Source organism: Grampus griseus, assembly GCF_964374135.1.
Source record: "Grampus griseus genome assembly, chromosome: 11".
Lineage (NCBI taxonomy): Eukaryota > Metazoa > Chordata > Mammalia > Artiodactyla > Delphinidae > Grampus > Grampus griseus.
In genome coordinates this window covers 82,897,664-82,913,409 of record NC_139005.1, presented here as the reverse complement: position 1 = coordinate 82,913,409, position 15,746 = coordinate 82,897,664, and the positions used below count along the sequence as shown (strand labels likewise).

Sequence of the window (15,746 nt, the reverse complement as noted above, 5' to 3'; positions counted from 1 at the left end):
CTGTACGAGCCAGGCCTTTTACATTTGACTTAATTCTCACAATATTTCTCTTAAGTAGTTTTATTCTCCACGTTTACAGATGTGGAAAACAAGTCTCAGGGAGGACATATAATTTGACCAAAGTCATGCACAGTAATTAGTAAATGGGAGAGTTGAGACTCAAATCCATGTTTTAACCACTACCTTTTCCTTTCCACAAATATGTATCTATCTCTTTCTATGTGCCAAATGCTAGAAGGCACTGGATTTCTTTTCCTCACATCACCTAGTATTATATTCTACACAAAGAGCATTTAGTATTTTCCTGGTTGAGTAAATGCAGGAAAAAAAAAAAACCAAAAAACAAAAAACCTCTCTTGTCTTCCTAAAGTTTCAATTTGTGCTATAAATGTCCGAGGCGCCAACTTCTGAGGCAGATTCAGAGTGGCGTTTCTTATGTGGAGTCACAGGAAATGTGCTGACTCAGAAAAGGGAAACTTGGATTTAGGTCCCTGCCCTTCCTCTAACTAGCTGTGTGACTTGGGGTAAGTCACTCAACATCTCTGGTCTTTGGTTTCTCACCTGTAGAACAGGAAGAGTGAGGCTCACTTAAGGTCACTTCATATACTATTGCTTTAAATACATCTGGGGAATTAATAAATATTATTGAGACTAATAATTATTTGAAGTATCCAGAGAAGGAAAAATGTTTTTGATACTGCCCAAGTCTACTGATTGGCTAATATCCATTTGGTTATTAATAAATGACACCTGTTAATATTTCTGTTCTCAACCTAAATGTTTAGAGCTGGGGGTGAATTTTTCATTCACAGGGACTTGAATAAAGTCATCCAACTAAACTGAGAATGAACACAAGCCCATTTATTACTATTTGTAATTTGTTTTGAAGCATTTCTATCTATACTTACGATTTTTTAGTAACCATAGAAAGCAGTAAAAATAATAAAAAGTGAATCTAAAATGCTAAATGAAAACTGTTATCAATATTATATATCATTAATTTAGAATTATAGTTTTACTGTTTATTCACAAGTTTGGTAGATAAACACAATCCCAGCAAAACTCATTTTCTTTTTGTTGCTTCTGTGTTATAGTAAATATCTAGATATGTATATCTTTATATATAACACATATATAATATAGTATATTTATGATTATGTGTATGCATATTTATGGGCAGAAATTCTATAAAATGGTTGTATACTAAATATCCATAATGAAAACTATAAATTTTATTGCCAGAGAGTACAAAGTTAAGGGAGTGTGAGTGATAATACTAAACACATCTCCGTTTTACTGCTATATTTTATCTCATCTAAAAATGCACATTTTTGGACATTTTAAACATCTCTGAAATAAGGATGTACCTTACAGTCAATAGTATGTCATAATAAACAATTTGGAGCAATTATTTCATTGTTTAGTGATTTATAAAATACAGGTATATATTAACATGAATGGTGTCTTAGATTTGATGAAATATAGTAAATCACCAATACTATGTTAAAGTATATATACATATATACATATATATATATACTTGCTGAGATTTCCACCAAAAGACTTCTACCAAAATTTTGACATTGATTTTTCAGTCAAATATCAAAAGCAGAAGAATGGAGGCTTTATTTATTCAATCGTGACAAGGAATCATGATTGAAATAATAGAAATCATGAGAGAAATAAAAAGTATTCAGGTATTTAAGTCTCTGTCTCAGTTTTCAGATTTCCTCATCCCCTTCTTAGAAAGTATGTGAAGACTCATGAAACATTTAAAAAGAAAGTAAAAGCATCAGCTAAAATCTTTAACAGATTAGTATGCGGTTGTTTCTCTGTCTCTTTCTTAGTCAACGCTGTTATAGTATTCCATAAACAAAACACATTTTAAGAAATGAGAAATTCTTTGAAAAACATCTACTTTAAACTTGACTCCTCTGAGTGGGTATCTAAAAGATTTCCAGGCCAAAGCGCCTCACTCCATCACTGGATTCTCACCTACGTTTCAGGAGACCACTAAAGTCAAGTTCCCCTGCATCCTCTTGACCTTCTCCACTGTCATTAACAAAAGAAAAGCAAATCCGGGTTTAATGCTGAGACACATACACAAGTTTCCCCCAAACACTCTACACATAACGTATATGCAATTTTGTACTAGCACACAAGTCATAGGACTAAACCAACACAAACACTTCCTTTTCACACAAGTGACATTTTAAGTTTTGGAGAATGTACTTGTGGAAAAGTGAACATGAGGAGCTTGTGTTACTCTACGATTTCAGAAGGCACATTTTTGTAGATTGCATATATAAAAGTGCTTGGATTTGTGTTAAAATAGAGTAACACAAATGCACTTAAGCCAAGCAACACAAAGTACTTTGTTTTTGCAAGTTGGGGGTGCTGGAAACATACCTGTGTAAAAAGCAAAGGACTTTTGCGGATCTCTGTTATTCATGTCAGACAGAGATTGGCTTGGAGGACGAAGTGTACCAGTGTCAAACATATAAGTACAAAACTTATATTCAAAGGTAACCTCTTTGTGTCCATCAATAGATTAATCAGATAATGTGATACCAAAATAACAAAAATGGAGATAGTGCAGAGCTTTTTAAAAGATGCATTCCTTTCTCTTTTAAAGAGAAAGGATTATAAGCTTTTTATTTTCTTATTAATATTTATACCTTTTAAAACGTATTTTCCAAAAATTGTCTTGGAATTGTTGAGCTACCTTTACTAGGAGTTTTGAAAAGTGCTTTCCTATAGAGAAATGCATCTTAATTTAGGCATGCACCCACCTTCATGATTTCATATAAACTCTAAATATAATAGAAGCTATGGCGCTGACATTTAAACGGCACTACATATTTACTTACGTGTTTCATTTTTTAATGAAGATTTTGTTTCCTGCTCTTTACATATGTTAGTTATGGTTTCTAAGAAAAGAGTCTGTGGGTTTAAAAACAGTGTGTATAACATGTAAGTTATAAGAATTGAGCTCAAATAATGTGTTTTCAAAATTTCTCTAATAGCACGTATTTGGAGAAGACCTTTTGACATAAACACAGCTCTATTCTCTCAAAGCCCAAAACTTAGTAGATTACGTCTTCCTCTCTTAAAATAGACTTACACATAGGATGAATGTAGTTTTAGATCTATGCATTTGCTGAACGTGGGGTGAAGGGAAGGTAAGAGATTTTGAAAGTTATGACATAAAAAAATACAATTGGGGATTCCCTGGTGGCGCAGTGGTTGAGAGTCCACCTGCCGATGCAGGGGACACGGGTTCATGCCCCGGTCAGGGAAGATCCCACATGCCGCGGAGCGGCTGGGCCCATGAGCCATGGCCGCTGGGCCTGCGCGTCCGGAGCCTGTGCTCCGCCATGGGAGAGGCCACAACAGTGAGAGGCCCGCGTACCGCAAAAAAAAAAAAAAAATACAATTGACTGATCAGGAAGTATTAAATATCTTTTAAAAGTAATTACAATTTTCATTTGTTCAAAATTTAGGAGGGAACTATGACTTTTATTAACAGACTAGATCATTGTTTTATGCTAGTTTCAGATGACTTTCCTTATTCAACAACACTGTTATGTGGATTCAGTCTTAAGAACAAAACATTTGCTCTCATGAATGAATTTGTATTTTGGAAGAATTAAGTACAGAGCGTAAAATAATGGCAGGAAAAGGCTAGTCACATTTCTCATAGGCTAGAAAATTCTTTTCATTTTTCTTCTTTGACCCCCTGATGTTTCAGCCTTGGCAGCTGCAAAATAAATCAAGTAAGTATCTATATTTTGCCTTTCTACAATGTTCTTTATTCCAGCAGACTCAGTGGTCTTTCATTTAGGATAATTCCACATTTAAATAGTGCTAACTTCAGTAAGTAGCTACTTAATTGCAGTTTTCTGGGCACATGGTTTAATTGCTCCATACGTGATTTCTAGATAAAAGGCAATGTAAGTTTTCTGATATCACTTAACTGATGCTATATGAGATGTGTATTGTTATATATTTTTGTGGGCCATTTGGTAGAAAATAATGCAATTAAGGAAGAAGCCTCATAGACCCATACAATGGGAGCTTCCTATAACAAGAATATTCTAAAAAATGATCAGCATATTACACGAGTTGGCACATTAAACCCACAGCTTCTCTTGAACACTAACTTTTGACTATTTAGCATGTTTGACTTCAGTGAAGAGTCGATCTCACTTGGAATACTGAGTGTGGAGGAAGGGAAAGTGTGTTTTGAAAGTCTTCCACTTTCATGTTATACAAAAGCTACCTAGATTACCCTTTTGAAGTTACCTTCTCTTGAAAGCAGATCTGATGTCAATGTTTGGAGTAGTCCCAGTAGATTCTTTGAAAGGAAAGAAAACAATAAAATAAATACCCATTAAGAAGGCAGTTTTGTGTTCAGTTCCTTTCCAGGCTGTGGGGATTCTTCAGATGGAAGGAATGCCAGATGAAGGGGGGATGGTTCTCTTCCAAATGGCTGAGCTGCGGAGGCATCACACCTCATCCCCCCTCACACAGAATCAATGAAAGGACTTTAGGAGTTACCGTATCCAGTTGTCATTCCACCTGTATGCCCGTTAGAGTCACCTAAGGAGCTTAAAAAATGTCAGCTTCTTGATCTCCCTGCTGGAGATCTTGATTCACCAGATCAGGGATGGGCTCCCAGAAATCAATATTCTGAAAACGCCCCTCAGGTGATTCTCAGAGATGCCTGGCCAGGTTGAAGAAGCAGTGGTCAGGACCAAATTCCCACTTACAGAAATCTCGACAGCACCACCACCCATGGTCACCCAGCCTCTGCTTGACAACTCTCAGACTGGGACCCTCACAACCTTCTGTTGTGCCTCTCTATAGCTTTAAGGAAAGAGCTTGTGCTAATGTGAAGACAAAATTCACCTTCTCTTAATTTCCACCTTTTGATTCTAATCTGCCTAAACACTTCTCAAGGACATGGATAATGGCCTTTCCCTTCTGTGTGGCAGCCCTTCCCCTATTTACAATGGGTCATAAGTGCCTGGCCTCCTTCATCTACACATTCAAGCTGAATGGGGGCACAGTTCCTGGATTCTTCGATCTCCCAGTTACCCTACTCCAGGAGGGATCCCAGTGGAGGTATGGTACCCATGGCCAGAGGCGTTACTTCAAATGTGGAACGAGTAGCGTGTTACAGAGAGTGGTATCGCTTCCTAAACCTAGATCCTATAACACTTGTAACGCTCTGGTTTTAAATTACCTCAGCTTTGTCTTTTGTAGCTACATCACACTTTGGATTCATTTTAAGTTTATGATGTTTGCTGCCAAGTCAACTTTCCCTGTGTATACTTATCGAAGTATTGTCTTTTCCCCTATGTACATATATAGCTTTAATTATTCCTATTAAATTCACTCGTGGCAGTACACAGAACATATAGATGAAGAACTCCATATCTGACATCAGTCCTTATGAGAGGAATCCTCCCTTCTACCTGGGTACCCTGGCATCTTCATCCCATATTAACTTATCCCAAACCTGAGTGGGAATAAGAGGACCAAACGAAACAGGTACATTCAGTAGCAGCAAAAAAGTCATCGGCCCTTATCTCAGAGATTAAATAGCATGGATAGCATGGATAAGGGACATTTACAATACATTCCTCCAAATTCTGTTTGTAAATTGTCTCATAACAATTTAATTCAGCAGGCTTGCTGAGACTACCACAATCAGAAACACACACAGTTTTAAAGGAAATTTTATTTCCAAAATCTCATACTAATAAATGGCCTTATTCTCCTCTATCCTCTCATACCTCATAAACATAAAAAAATTAAACTTATCCAGACTAGAAGTCTGTCTTACCATGTACTTCAAGATCGAAGGAACAGCTGTCAAACTTATCCTTATAGGTGACCTCGCATCTGTAGTTTCCGGCATAGTTCTCTTTAGCCTGGATGATCTGCATCTCAAATGTGTACACCTGCAATGAAATGTATCCGGACATATTTCAGCCCTACCTTGCCGACAGAAAGAGGCCATCACATTGCAGTGATTTTCCCAGTTCCTCAGCATGGGCTTAAAGACGTGTCTGTATCTGGGGATTCCGGTACAATGTTCTCAGAATGGGAGGGGTCAAGGCAATGCTCTGAAGCCCCTGGGGACAGCAGGGCAACGCATTAGAGTGTAAACACTAGGAATGGGAACTCCAGCAGACGTTCTGGGACTGAAGTCTCTCAAAGATGAACTGAAAATGACCTTTTACGCACACAGAGGAATGAGCTGGCTGAGCCCCTGTGGCAGGAGGTCAGGGTCATACCCGACTGTGCCTTTCGAAGGTTTCCTTCAGCTGGAGGTGCTTCCCAGCTTTGCTGGCCAGGTCCATCCATTTCCCTTTGAACCATTTAATAGTGGGCTTTCTAAGAAGATCTTCGGCCTTGACTTTGGCTATAAAGGTGATACTTCCACCTAAGAAAAAAGCACAAGTAATTCAGACTGTGGTTTTAAAATTGCCATTTGTTTTGCTCTTGGATGGAAGGAGTTAGACAGGAATACACTGCATAACCTATGATGTTAATGGCACTGCTGGAATTGAACAATTAAAGGGCCCTGATTTTTTTTTTTGAGTACCCTAGTTATTAGGATACTCTAACTGCTTCTGCTTTTGAGGTTTATGGAGCAGAAAAAGAGCAATGGGGAAATCAGTGGAAATAATTTTTGTTTGGAATTCAAGCAAAAGTAATATGTATAAAATAACATATACAGGCGTACCTCATTGTATTGCACTTTGCTTTATTGTACTTCAAAGATAGTTTTTCTTTTTTATTTAATTTCTGAATTTTATTTTTTATACAGCAGATTCTTATTAGTTATCTATTTTATACATATTAGTGTATATATGTCAATCCCCATCTCCCAATTCATCTCACCACCACTCCTCCACTTTCCCTCCTTGGTGTCCATACGTTTGCTCTCTACATCTGTGTCTCTATTTCTGCCTTTCAAACCAGTTCTTCTGTACCATTTTTCTAGATTCCACATATATGCATTAATATACGATATTTGTTTTTCTCTTTCTGATTTACTTCACTCTGTATGAGTCTCTATGCCCATCCACGTCTCTAAAAATGACCCAATTTCATTCCTTTTTATGGCTGAGTAATATTCCATTGTATATATGTACCACATCTTCTTTATCCATTCGTCTCTCGATGGGCATTTAGGTTGCTTCCATGACCTGGCTATTGTAAATAGTGCTACAATGAACATTGGGGTGCAGGTGTCTTTTTGAATTATGGTTTTCTCTGGGTATATGCCCAGGAGTGGGATTGCTGGGTCATATGCTAATTCTATTTTTAGTTTTCTAAGGAACCTCCATACTGTTCTCCATAGTGGCTGTATCAATTTACATTCCCACCAACAGTGCAAGAGGGTTCCCTTTTCTCCACACCCTCTCCAGCATTTGTTGTTTGTAGGTTTTCTGATGATGCCCATTCTTACTGGTGTGAGGTGATACCTCACTGTACTTTTGATTTGCATTTCTCTAATAATTAGTGATGTTGAGCAGCTTCTCATGTGCTTCTTGGCCATCTGTATGTCTTCTTTGGAGAAATGTCTATTTAGGTCTTCTGCTCATTTTTTTGATTGGGTTGTTTGTTTTTTAAATATTGAGCTGCATGAGCTCTTTATATATTTTGGAGATTAATCCCTTGTCGATCACTTCATTTGTCTACAAATTGAAGGTCTGTGGCAACCCTGCATCAGGCAAGTCTATTGGTGTCATTTTATCCAACAGTATTTGTTCACTTCAGGTTTCTGTGTCACATTCTGGTGATTATTGCAATATTTCAAACTTTATCATTATTATTGTATTTGTTATGGTGATCTGTGATCAGTGATCTTTGATGTTACTATTACAAAAAGATTACAACTCACTGAAGGTCTCAGATAACAGAATTTCTTACCAAGAAAGTATCTTTAATTAAGGTACGTACATTATTTTTTAGACACAACACTATTGCATACTTAATAGACTATAGTATAGTGTAAGCATAACTTTTGTATGCACTAGGAGACCAAAAAATTCTTGGGACTTGTTTTAGTATGATATTTGCTTTACTGTGGTAGTCTGGAACCAAATCCACAGTATGTTCAAGGTATGCATAAATATGAAAAATATGAAATAAAAAAATTGGAAAACACACACACAATACACAAATATATGTATACATATATGTATATAATATATATATATACACACATAGATTTTTTCCATCCTTCTTATTAGGCAAGATAATGACAAGTCTGGAATCATAAGAATATGACTAAATGAAACTGATCTTTTTGATGTAAACACTCCTGTCTTTTTTTTTTTTTTGGTTATTTCTGAGATATATATTTTAAAAAAATAACTATAATTATGACTTACAACATTATACCAGAACATATAAGATTTATAGAAATTTCATGTAATGTCTGAAACATTTATATTAACATATTTCAATACAAATAACCCAATGAGAGTTCAGTATTAGTTGTTTTTTGTTTGTTTGTTTATACTGCAGGTTCTAATTAGTCATCAGTTTTACACACATCAGTGTACACATGTCAATCCCAATCGCCTAATTCAGTACACCACCATCCCCACCCCACCACAGTTTTCCCCACTTGGTGTCCATACGTTTTTTCTCTACATTTGTGTCTCAAATTCTGCCCTGCAAACTGGTTCATCTGTACCATTTTTCTAGGTTCCACATACATGCGTTAATATATGATATTCGTTTTTCTCCTTCTGACTTATTTCACTCTGTATGACAGTCTCTAGATCCATCCATGTCTCAACAAATGACTCAATTTCGTTCCTTTTTATGGCTGAGTAATACTCCATTGTATATACGTACCACATCTTCTTCATCCATTCGTCCCTCGATGGACATTTAGGTTGCTTCCATGTCCTGGCTATTATAAATAGTGCTGCAATGAACACTGGGGTGCATGTGTCTTTTTGAATTATGATTTTCTCTGGGTATATGCCCAGGAGTGGGATTGCTGAGTCATATGGTAATTCTATTTTTAGGTTTTTAAGGAACCTCCATACTGTTCTCCATAGTGGCTGTATCAATTTACATTCCCACCAACAGTGCAAGAGGGTTCCCTTTTCTCCACACCCTCTCCAGCATTTGTTGTTTGTAGATTTTCTGATGATGCCCATTCTAACTGGTGTGAGGTGATACCTCATTGTAGTTTTGATTTGCATTTCTCTAATAATTAGTGATGTTGAGCAGCTTTTCATGTGCTTCTTGGCCATCTGTATGTCTTCTTTGGAGAAATATCTATTTAGGTCTTCTGCCCATTTTTGGATTGGGTTGTTTGCTTCTTTAATATTGAGCTGCATGAGCTGTTTATATATTTTGGAGATTAATCCTTTGTCTGTTGATTCATTTGCAAATATTTTCTCCCATTCTGAGGGTTGTACATTCGTCTTGTCTATGGTTTCCTTTGCTGTGCAAAAGCTTTGAAGGTTCATTAGGTCTCATTTGTTTATTTTTGCTTTTATTTCCATTACTCTAGGAGGTGGATCAAAAAAGATCTTGCTGTGATTTATGTCAAAGAGTGTTCTTCCTATGTTTTCCTCTAAGAGTTTTATAGTGTCCAGTCTTACATTTAGGTCATGAATCCATTTTGAATTTATTTTTGTGTATGGTGTTAGGGAGTGTTCTAATTTCATTCTTTTACATGTAGCTGTCCAGTTTTCCCAGCACCACTTACTGAAGAGACTCTCTTTTCTCCATTGTATATCTTTGCCTCCTTTGTCATAGATTAGTTGACCATAGGTGCGTGGGTTTATCTCTGGGCTTTCTATCTGGTTCCATTGATCTATGTTTCTGTTTCTGTGCCAGTACCATATTGTCTAGATTACTGTAGCTTTGTAGTATAGTCTGAAGTCAGGGAGTCTGATTTCTCCAGCTCTGTTTTTTTCCCTCAGACTGCTTTGGCTATTCGGGGTCTTTTGTGTCTCCATACAAATTTTCAGATGATTCGCTCTAGTTCCGTAAAAAATGCCATTGGTAATTGGATAGGGATTGCATTGAATCTGTAAATTGCTTTGGGTAGTATATTCATTTTCACAATATTGAATCTTCCAATACAAGAACATGGTATATCTCTCCATCTGTTGGTATCATCTTTAATTTCTTTCAGCAGTGTCATAGTTTTCTGCATACAGATCTTTTGTTTCCCTAGGTAGGTTTATACCTAGGTATTTTATTATTTTTGTTGCAATGGTAAATGGGAGTGTTTCCATAATTTCTCTTCCAGATTTTTCATCATTAGTGTATAGGAATGCAAGAGATTTCTGTGCATTGATTTCGTATCCTGCAAATATACCAAATTCATTCTTTAGCACTATTACTTTTCTGGTGGCATTTTTAGGATTCTCTATGTATAGTATCATGTCATCTGCAAGCAGTGACAGTTTTACTTCTTCTTATCCAATTTGTATTCCTTTTATTTGTTTTTCTTCTCTGATTGCCGTGGCTAGGACTTCCAAAACTATGTTGAATAATAGTGGTGACAGTGGACATCCTTGTTTCGTTCCTGCTCTTAGAGGAAATGCTTTCAGGTTTTCACCATTGAGAATGATGTTTGCTGTGGGTTTGTCGTATATGGCCTTTATTATGTTGAGGTAGGTTCCCTCTATGCCCACTTTCTGGAGAGTTTTTATCATAAATGGGTGTTGATTTTTGTCAAAAGCTTTTTCTGCATCTATTGAGATGATCATATAGTTTTTATTCTTCAATTTGTCAATATGGTGTATCACATTGATTGATTTGTATATATTGAAGAATCCTTGCATTCCTGGGATGAATCCCACTTGATTATGGTGTATGATCCTTTTAATGTGTTGTTGGATTCTGTTTGCTAGTATTTGTTGAGGAGTTTTGCATCTATATTCATCAGTGATATTGGTCTGTAATTTTCTTTTTTTGTAGTATCTTTGTCTGGTTTTGGTATCAGAGTGATGGTGGCCTCATAGAATGAGTTTGGGAGTGTTCCTTCCTCTCCAGTTTTTTGGAAGAGTTTGAGAAGGATGGGTGTTAGCTCCTCTCTAAATGTTTGATAGAATTCACCTGTGAAGCCATCTGATCCTGGACTTTTGTTTGTTGGAAGATTTTTAATCACAGTCTCAACTTCACTACTTGTGATTCGTCTGTTCATATTTTCTTTTTCTTCCAGGTTCAGTCTTGGAAGGTTATACCTTTCTCAGAATTTCTTCCAGGCTGTCCATTTATTGGCATACAGTTGCTTGTAAGTAGTCTCTTAGGATGCTTTGTATTTCTGGGGTGTCTGTTGTAACTTCTCCTTTTTCATTTCTAATTTTATTCATTTGAGTCCTCTCCCTTTTTTTCTTGATGAGTCTGGATAATGGTTTATCAATTTTGTGTATCTTCTCAAAGAACTAGCTTTTAGTTTTATTGATCTTTGCTATTGTTTTCTTTGTTTCTACTTCATTTATTTCTGCTCTGATCTTTATGATTTATTTCCTTCTGCTAACTTTGAGTTTTGTTTGTTCTTCTTTCTCTAGTTCCTGTAGGTGTAAGGTTAGATTGTTTACTTGAGATTTTTCTTGTTTCTTGATGTAGGCTTGTATAGCTATAAACTTCTCTCTTAGAACTGCTTTTGCTGCATCCCATAGGTTTTGGATTGCCGTGTTTTCATTGTAATTTGTCTCTAGGTATTTTTTGATTTCCTCTTTGATTTCTTCAGTGATCTCTTGGTTATTTAGTAACGTACTGTTTAGCCTCCATGTATTTGTTTTTTTTACGTTTTTTTCCCTGTAATTCATTTCTAATCTCACAGCGTGTGGTCAGAAAAGATACTTGATATGATTTCAATTTTCTTAAATTTACTGAGGCTTGATGTGTGACACAAGATGTGATCTATCCTGGAGAATGTTCCGCGTGCAGTTGAGAAGAAAGTGTAATCTGCTGTTTTTGGATGGAACGTACAATAAATATCAATTAAATCTATCTGGTCTGTTGTGTCATTTAAAGCTTCTGTTTCCTTATTTATTTTCATTTTGGATGATCTGTTCATTGGTGTAAGTGAGGTGTTAAAGTCCCCCACTATTATTGTGTTACTGTCGATTTCCTCTTTTATAGCTGTTAGCAGTTGCCTTACGTATTGAGGCTCTCCTATGTTGTGTGCATACATATTTATACTTGTTATATCTTCTTCTTGGATTGATCCCTTGATCATTATGTAGTGTCATTCCTTGTCTCTTGTAACGTTCTATATTTTAAAGTCTATTTTATCTGTTATGAGTATTGCTACTCGAGCTTTCTTTTGATTTCCATTTGCATGGAATATCTTTTTCTATCCCCTCACTTTCAGTCTGTATGTGTCCCTAGGTCTGAAGTGGGTCTCTTGTAGACAGCATATATATGGGTCTTCTTTTTGTATCCATTCAGCAAGCATGTGTCTTTTGGTTGGAGCATTTAATCCATTCATGTTTAAGGTAATTATTGATATGTATGTTCCTATGACCGTTTTCTTAATTGTTTTGGGTTGTTCTTATAGATCTTTTTCATCTCTTGTGTTTCCCACTTAGAGAAGTTCCTTTAGCATTTGTTGTAGAGCTGGTTTGGTGGTGCTGAATTCTCTTAGCCTTTGCTTTTCTGTAAAGCTTTTGACTTCTCCATCAAATCTGAATGAGATCCTTGCTGGGTAGAGTAATCTTGGTTGTAGATTCTTCCCTTTCATCACTTTAAGTATGTCATTCCACTCCCTTTTGGCTTGTAGAGTTTCTCCTGAGAAATCAGCTGTTAACCTTACGGGAGTTCCCTTGTATGTTATTTGTCATTTTTCCCTTGCTGCTTTCAATAATTTTTCTTTGTCTTCAATTATTGTCAATTTGATTACTATGTGTCTTGGCGTATTTCTCCTTGGGTTTATCCTGTATGGGACTTGCTGTGCTTCCTGGACTTGGGTGGCTATTTCCTTTCCCATGTTAGGGAAGTTTTCAACTATAATCTCTTCAAATATTTTCTCTGGTCCTTTCTCTCTCTCTTCTCCTTCTGGGACTCCTATAATGTGAATGTTGTTGCATTTAATGTTGTTCCAGAGGTCTCTTAGGCTGTCTTCATTCCTTTTCATTCTTTTTTCTTTATTCTGTTCCGCAGCAGTGAATTCCACCTTTCTGTCTTCCAGGTCACTTCTCCGTTCTTCTGCCCCAGTTATTCTGCTATTGATTCCTTCTAGGGTAGTTTTCATTTCAGTTATTGTATTGTTCATCTCTGTTTGTTTGTTCTTTAATTCTTCTAGGCCTTTGTTAAACATTTCTTGCATCTTCTCGATCTTTGCCTCCATTGTTTTTCCGAGGTCCTGGATCATCTTCACTATCATTATTCTGAATTCTCTTTCTGGAAGGTTGCCTATCTCCACTTCATTTAGTTGTTTTTCTGGGGTTGTATCTTGTTCCTTCATCTGGTACATAGCCCTCTGCCTTTTCAGCTTGTCTATCTTACTGTGAATGTGGGTTTTGTTCCTCAGGCTGCAGGATTGTAGTTCTTGCTTCTGCTGTCTGCCCTCTGGTGGATGAGGCTATCTAAGAGGCTTGATGGGAGGGACTGGTGGTGGGTGGAGCTGACTGTTGCTCTGGTGGGCAGAGCTCAGTAAAACTTTAATCCACTTGACTGTTGGGTGGGGCTGTGTTTCCTCTCTGTTGGTTGTTTGGCCTGAGGCAACCCAACACTGGAGCCTACTTGGGCTCTTTGGTGGGGCTAATGACAGATTCCGGGAGGGCACATGCCAGGTAGTACTTCCGAGAACTTCCGCTGTCAGTGTCCTTGTCCCCATGGTGAGCCACAGCCACCTCCCCGCCTCTGCAGGAGACCCTCCAACACTAGCTGGTAGGTCTGGTTCTGTCTCCCCTGGGGTCACTGCTCTTTGCCCTGGGTCCCGATGCGCACACTACTTTGTGTGTGCCCTCCAAGATCGGAGTCTGTGTTTCCCCCAGTCCTGTCAAAGTCCTGCAATCAATTCCCACTAGGCTTCAAAGTCTGATTCTCTAGGAATTCTTCCTCCTGTTGCCGGACCCCCAGGTTGGGAAGCCTGACGTGGGGCTCAGAACCTTCACTCCATTGGGTGGATTTCTGTGGTATACGTGTTCTCCAGTCTGTGAGTCACCCATCCAGCAGTTATGGGATTTGATTTTACTGTGATTGTGCCCCTTCCACCGTCTCATTGTGGCTTCTCCTTTGTCTTTGGATGTGGGGTATCTTTTCTGGTGAGTTCCAGTGTCTTCCTTTCAATGATTGTCCAGTAGCTAGTTGTGATTCTGGTGTTCTTGCAAGAGGGAGTGAGAGCACGTCCTTCTACTCCGCCATCTTTTTGAGTTTATTTTTTCAACACTCCTGTTTGTATTGACTCATTAGACTCAAAGGACACCAAAATTCTAGCCCAGTGGCCCTCCTAGCATTTTGGTGTTTTGCAGAAACACGAGGGGAGCAAAAAGTTTCATTCACATGCAGTGTGCTTCTACATTCTAGACCTGAAAGACGTAATTTTCAGACTGTAGTCAGCTGTGTGTTCATTTGCATATTTGGTGTCAAAGACTAGTTCTGATTACAATATGTTCCTTACAAAAATTCATTTAGTTAAAATTCCTGGACCCCCTGGTCATTCTCTGGCTTACCACCTTGTTTATTTCCTTCATGGCACTTGTGATGGCTTTTGTGATGTTCTGTTTTTTTAAATTTCTTCTTGTTTGCTCCTCCCGTTAATACTGTAAATTCTGAGTGATCACATATTTTACTCAGTGTTCAGAACAGTGTCTAAAACAGGAGGTGTGTAATCGATATGTTTCGAATGAATATATCCAAAGTTGAGCCATCTGTCTGACCAGCTTTCTCTGAGATACTAAATGTAATGATCCAGCATGTCTGCAGATTTATAATCATCTTATGGAACGAGGTGTGTTGAAATGGCAGCAAACACTGGTTCTGAGCTTTAAGATATACCAGGTACTGTTCAAAGTACTTCACAAGTAGTATTATTCCCATTTTACAGATGAGAAAACTGATTTGAACCTATCCTGTCTCCAGGGTCCCGCCACTCAACTACTACGTGTACGGGTTACTGAAATGAAAGCTGTCACTCACTTTTTCAGGTTATAAAAAGCAGGGTTTAGTACATAATACAATAGAATATTTTTCAGCCATGAAAAGGAATGAAGTACTGATTCATGCCACAACTTGGATAGACCATGAAAACATTATGCTAAGTGAAAGAAGCCAGACATAAAAGGTCATATATTATTGTGTGATTCCATTTATATTAAATATCCAGAATAGGGAAATTCTTAGAGACAGAGCAGATTAGTGGTTGCCAGGGGTTAGAGGGAGAATGAGGGATAACTCTCAATGCGATACAAGGTTTCTTTTTGGGGTGATGAACATATTTGGGAACTTGGTTGCACAACATTGAGTGTACTAATAGCTACTGATTATTCACTTTGAAACGGTTAATTTTATGTTATGTGAATTTCATGTTTATTTGAAAAAAAAAACAGGATTTAATGCTTGGCACTCACCAACTTTCACTGTTCCACCTTGAGGCTTTTCCACGAACAGGGTGGACAGCTGATTGTTGGCAGTCTGCTTATCCTGGTCCTCCCCTGATGGTGATTCGCCAACAGACCATTCTAATGAGCAGAAAGGAGGAAAAGGATCATTCCAGGGCCAGGTTCTTCTTGGGCAGC

General features: G+C 37.6%; 1 protein-coding gene across 9 annotated transcripts in view; it reads right to left on the bottom strand.

The window, feature by feature from the left end:
• Positions 1-15,746, bottom strand: part of MYBPC1 (myosin binding protein C1) — a gene marked incomplete at its 3' end in the record, with an annotated part of 93,561 nt that overhangs the window by 47,218 nt on the left and 30,597 nt on the right. For all 9 annotated transcript variants that reach the window (XM_082665583.1, XM_082665578.1, XM_082665581.1 and 6 more), the window contains 5 exons: positions 15,579-15,689; positions 6,306-6,454; positions 5,852-5,969; positions 4,306-4,357; positions 1,996-2,052 (listed from right to left, as the gene is read on the bottom strand). In XM_082665583.1, coding sequence (XP_082521709.1) covers positions 1,996-2,052; positions 4,306-4,357; positions 5,852-5,969; positions 6,306-6,454; positions 15,579-15,689 — 487 coding nt within the window. The remainder of the gene's footprint in view (positions 1-1,995; positions 2,053-4,305; positions 4,358-5,851; positions 5,970-6,305; positions 6,455-15,578; positions 15,690-15,746) is intronic.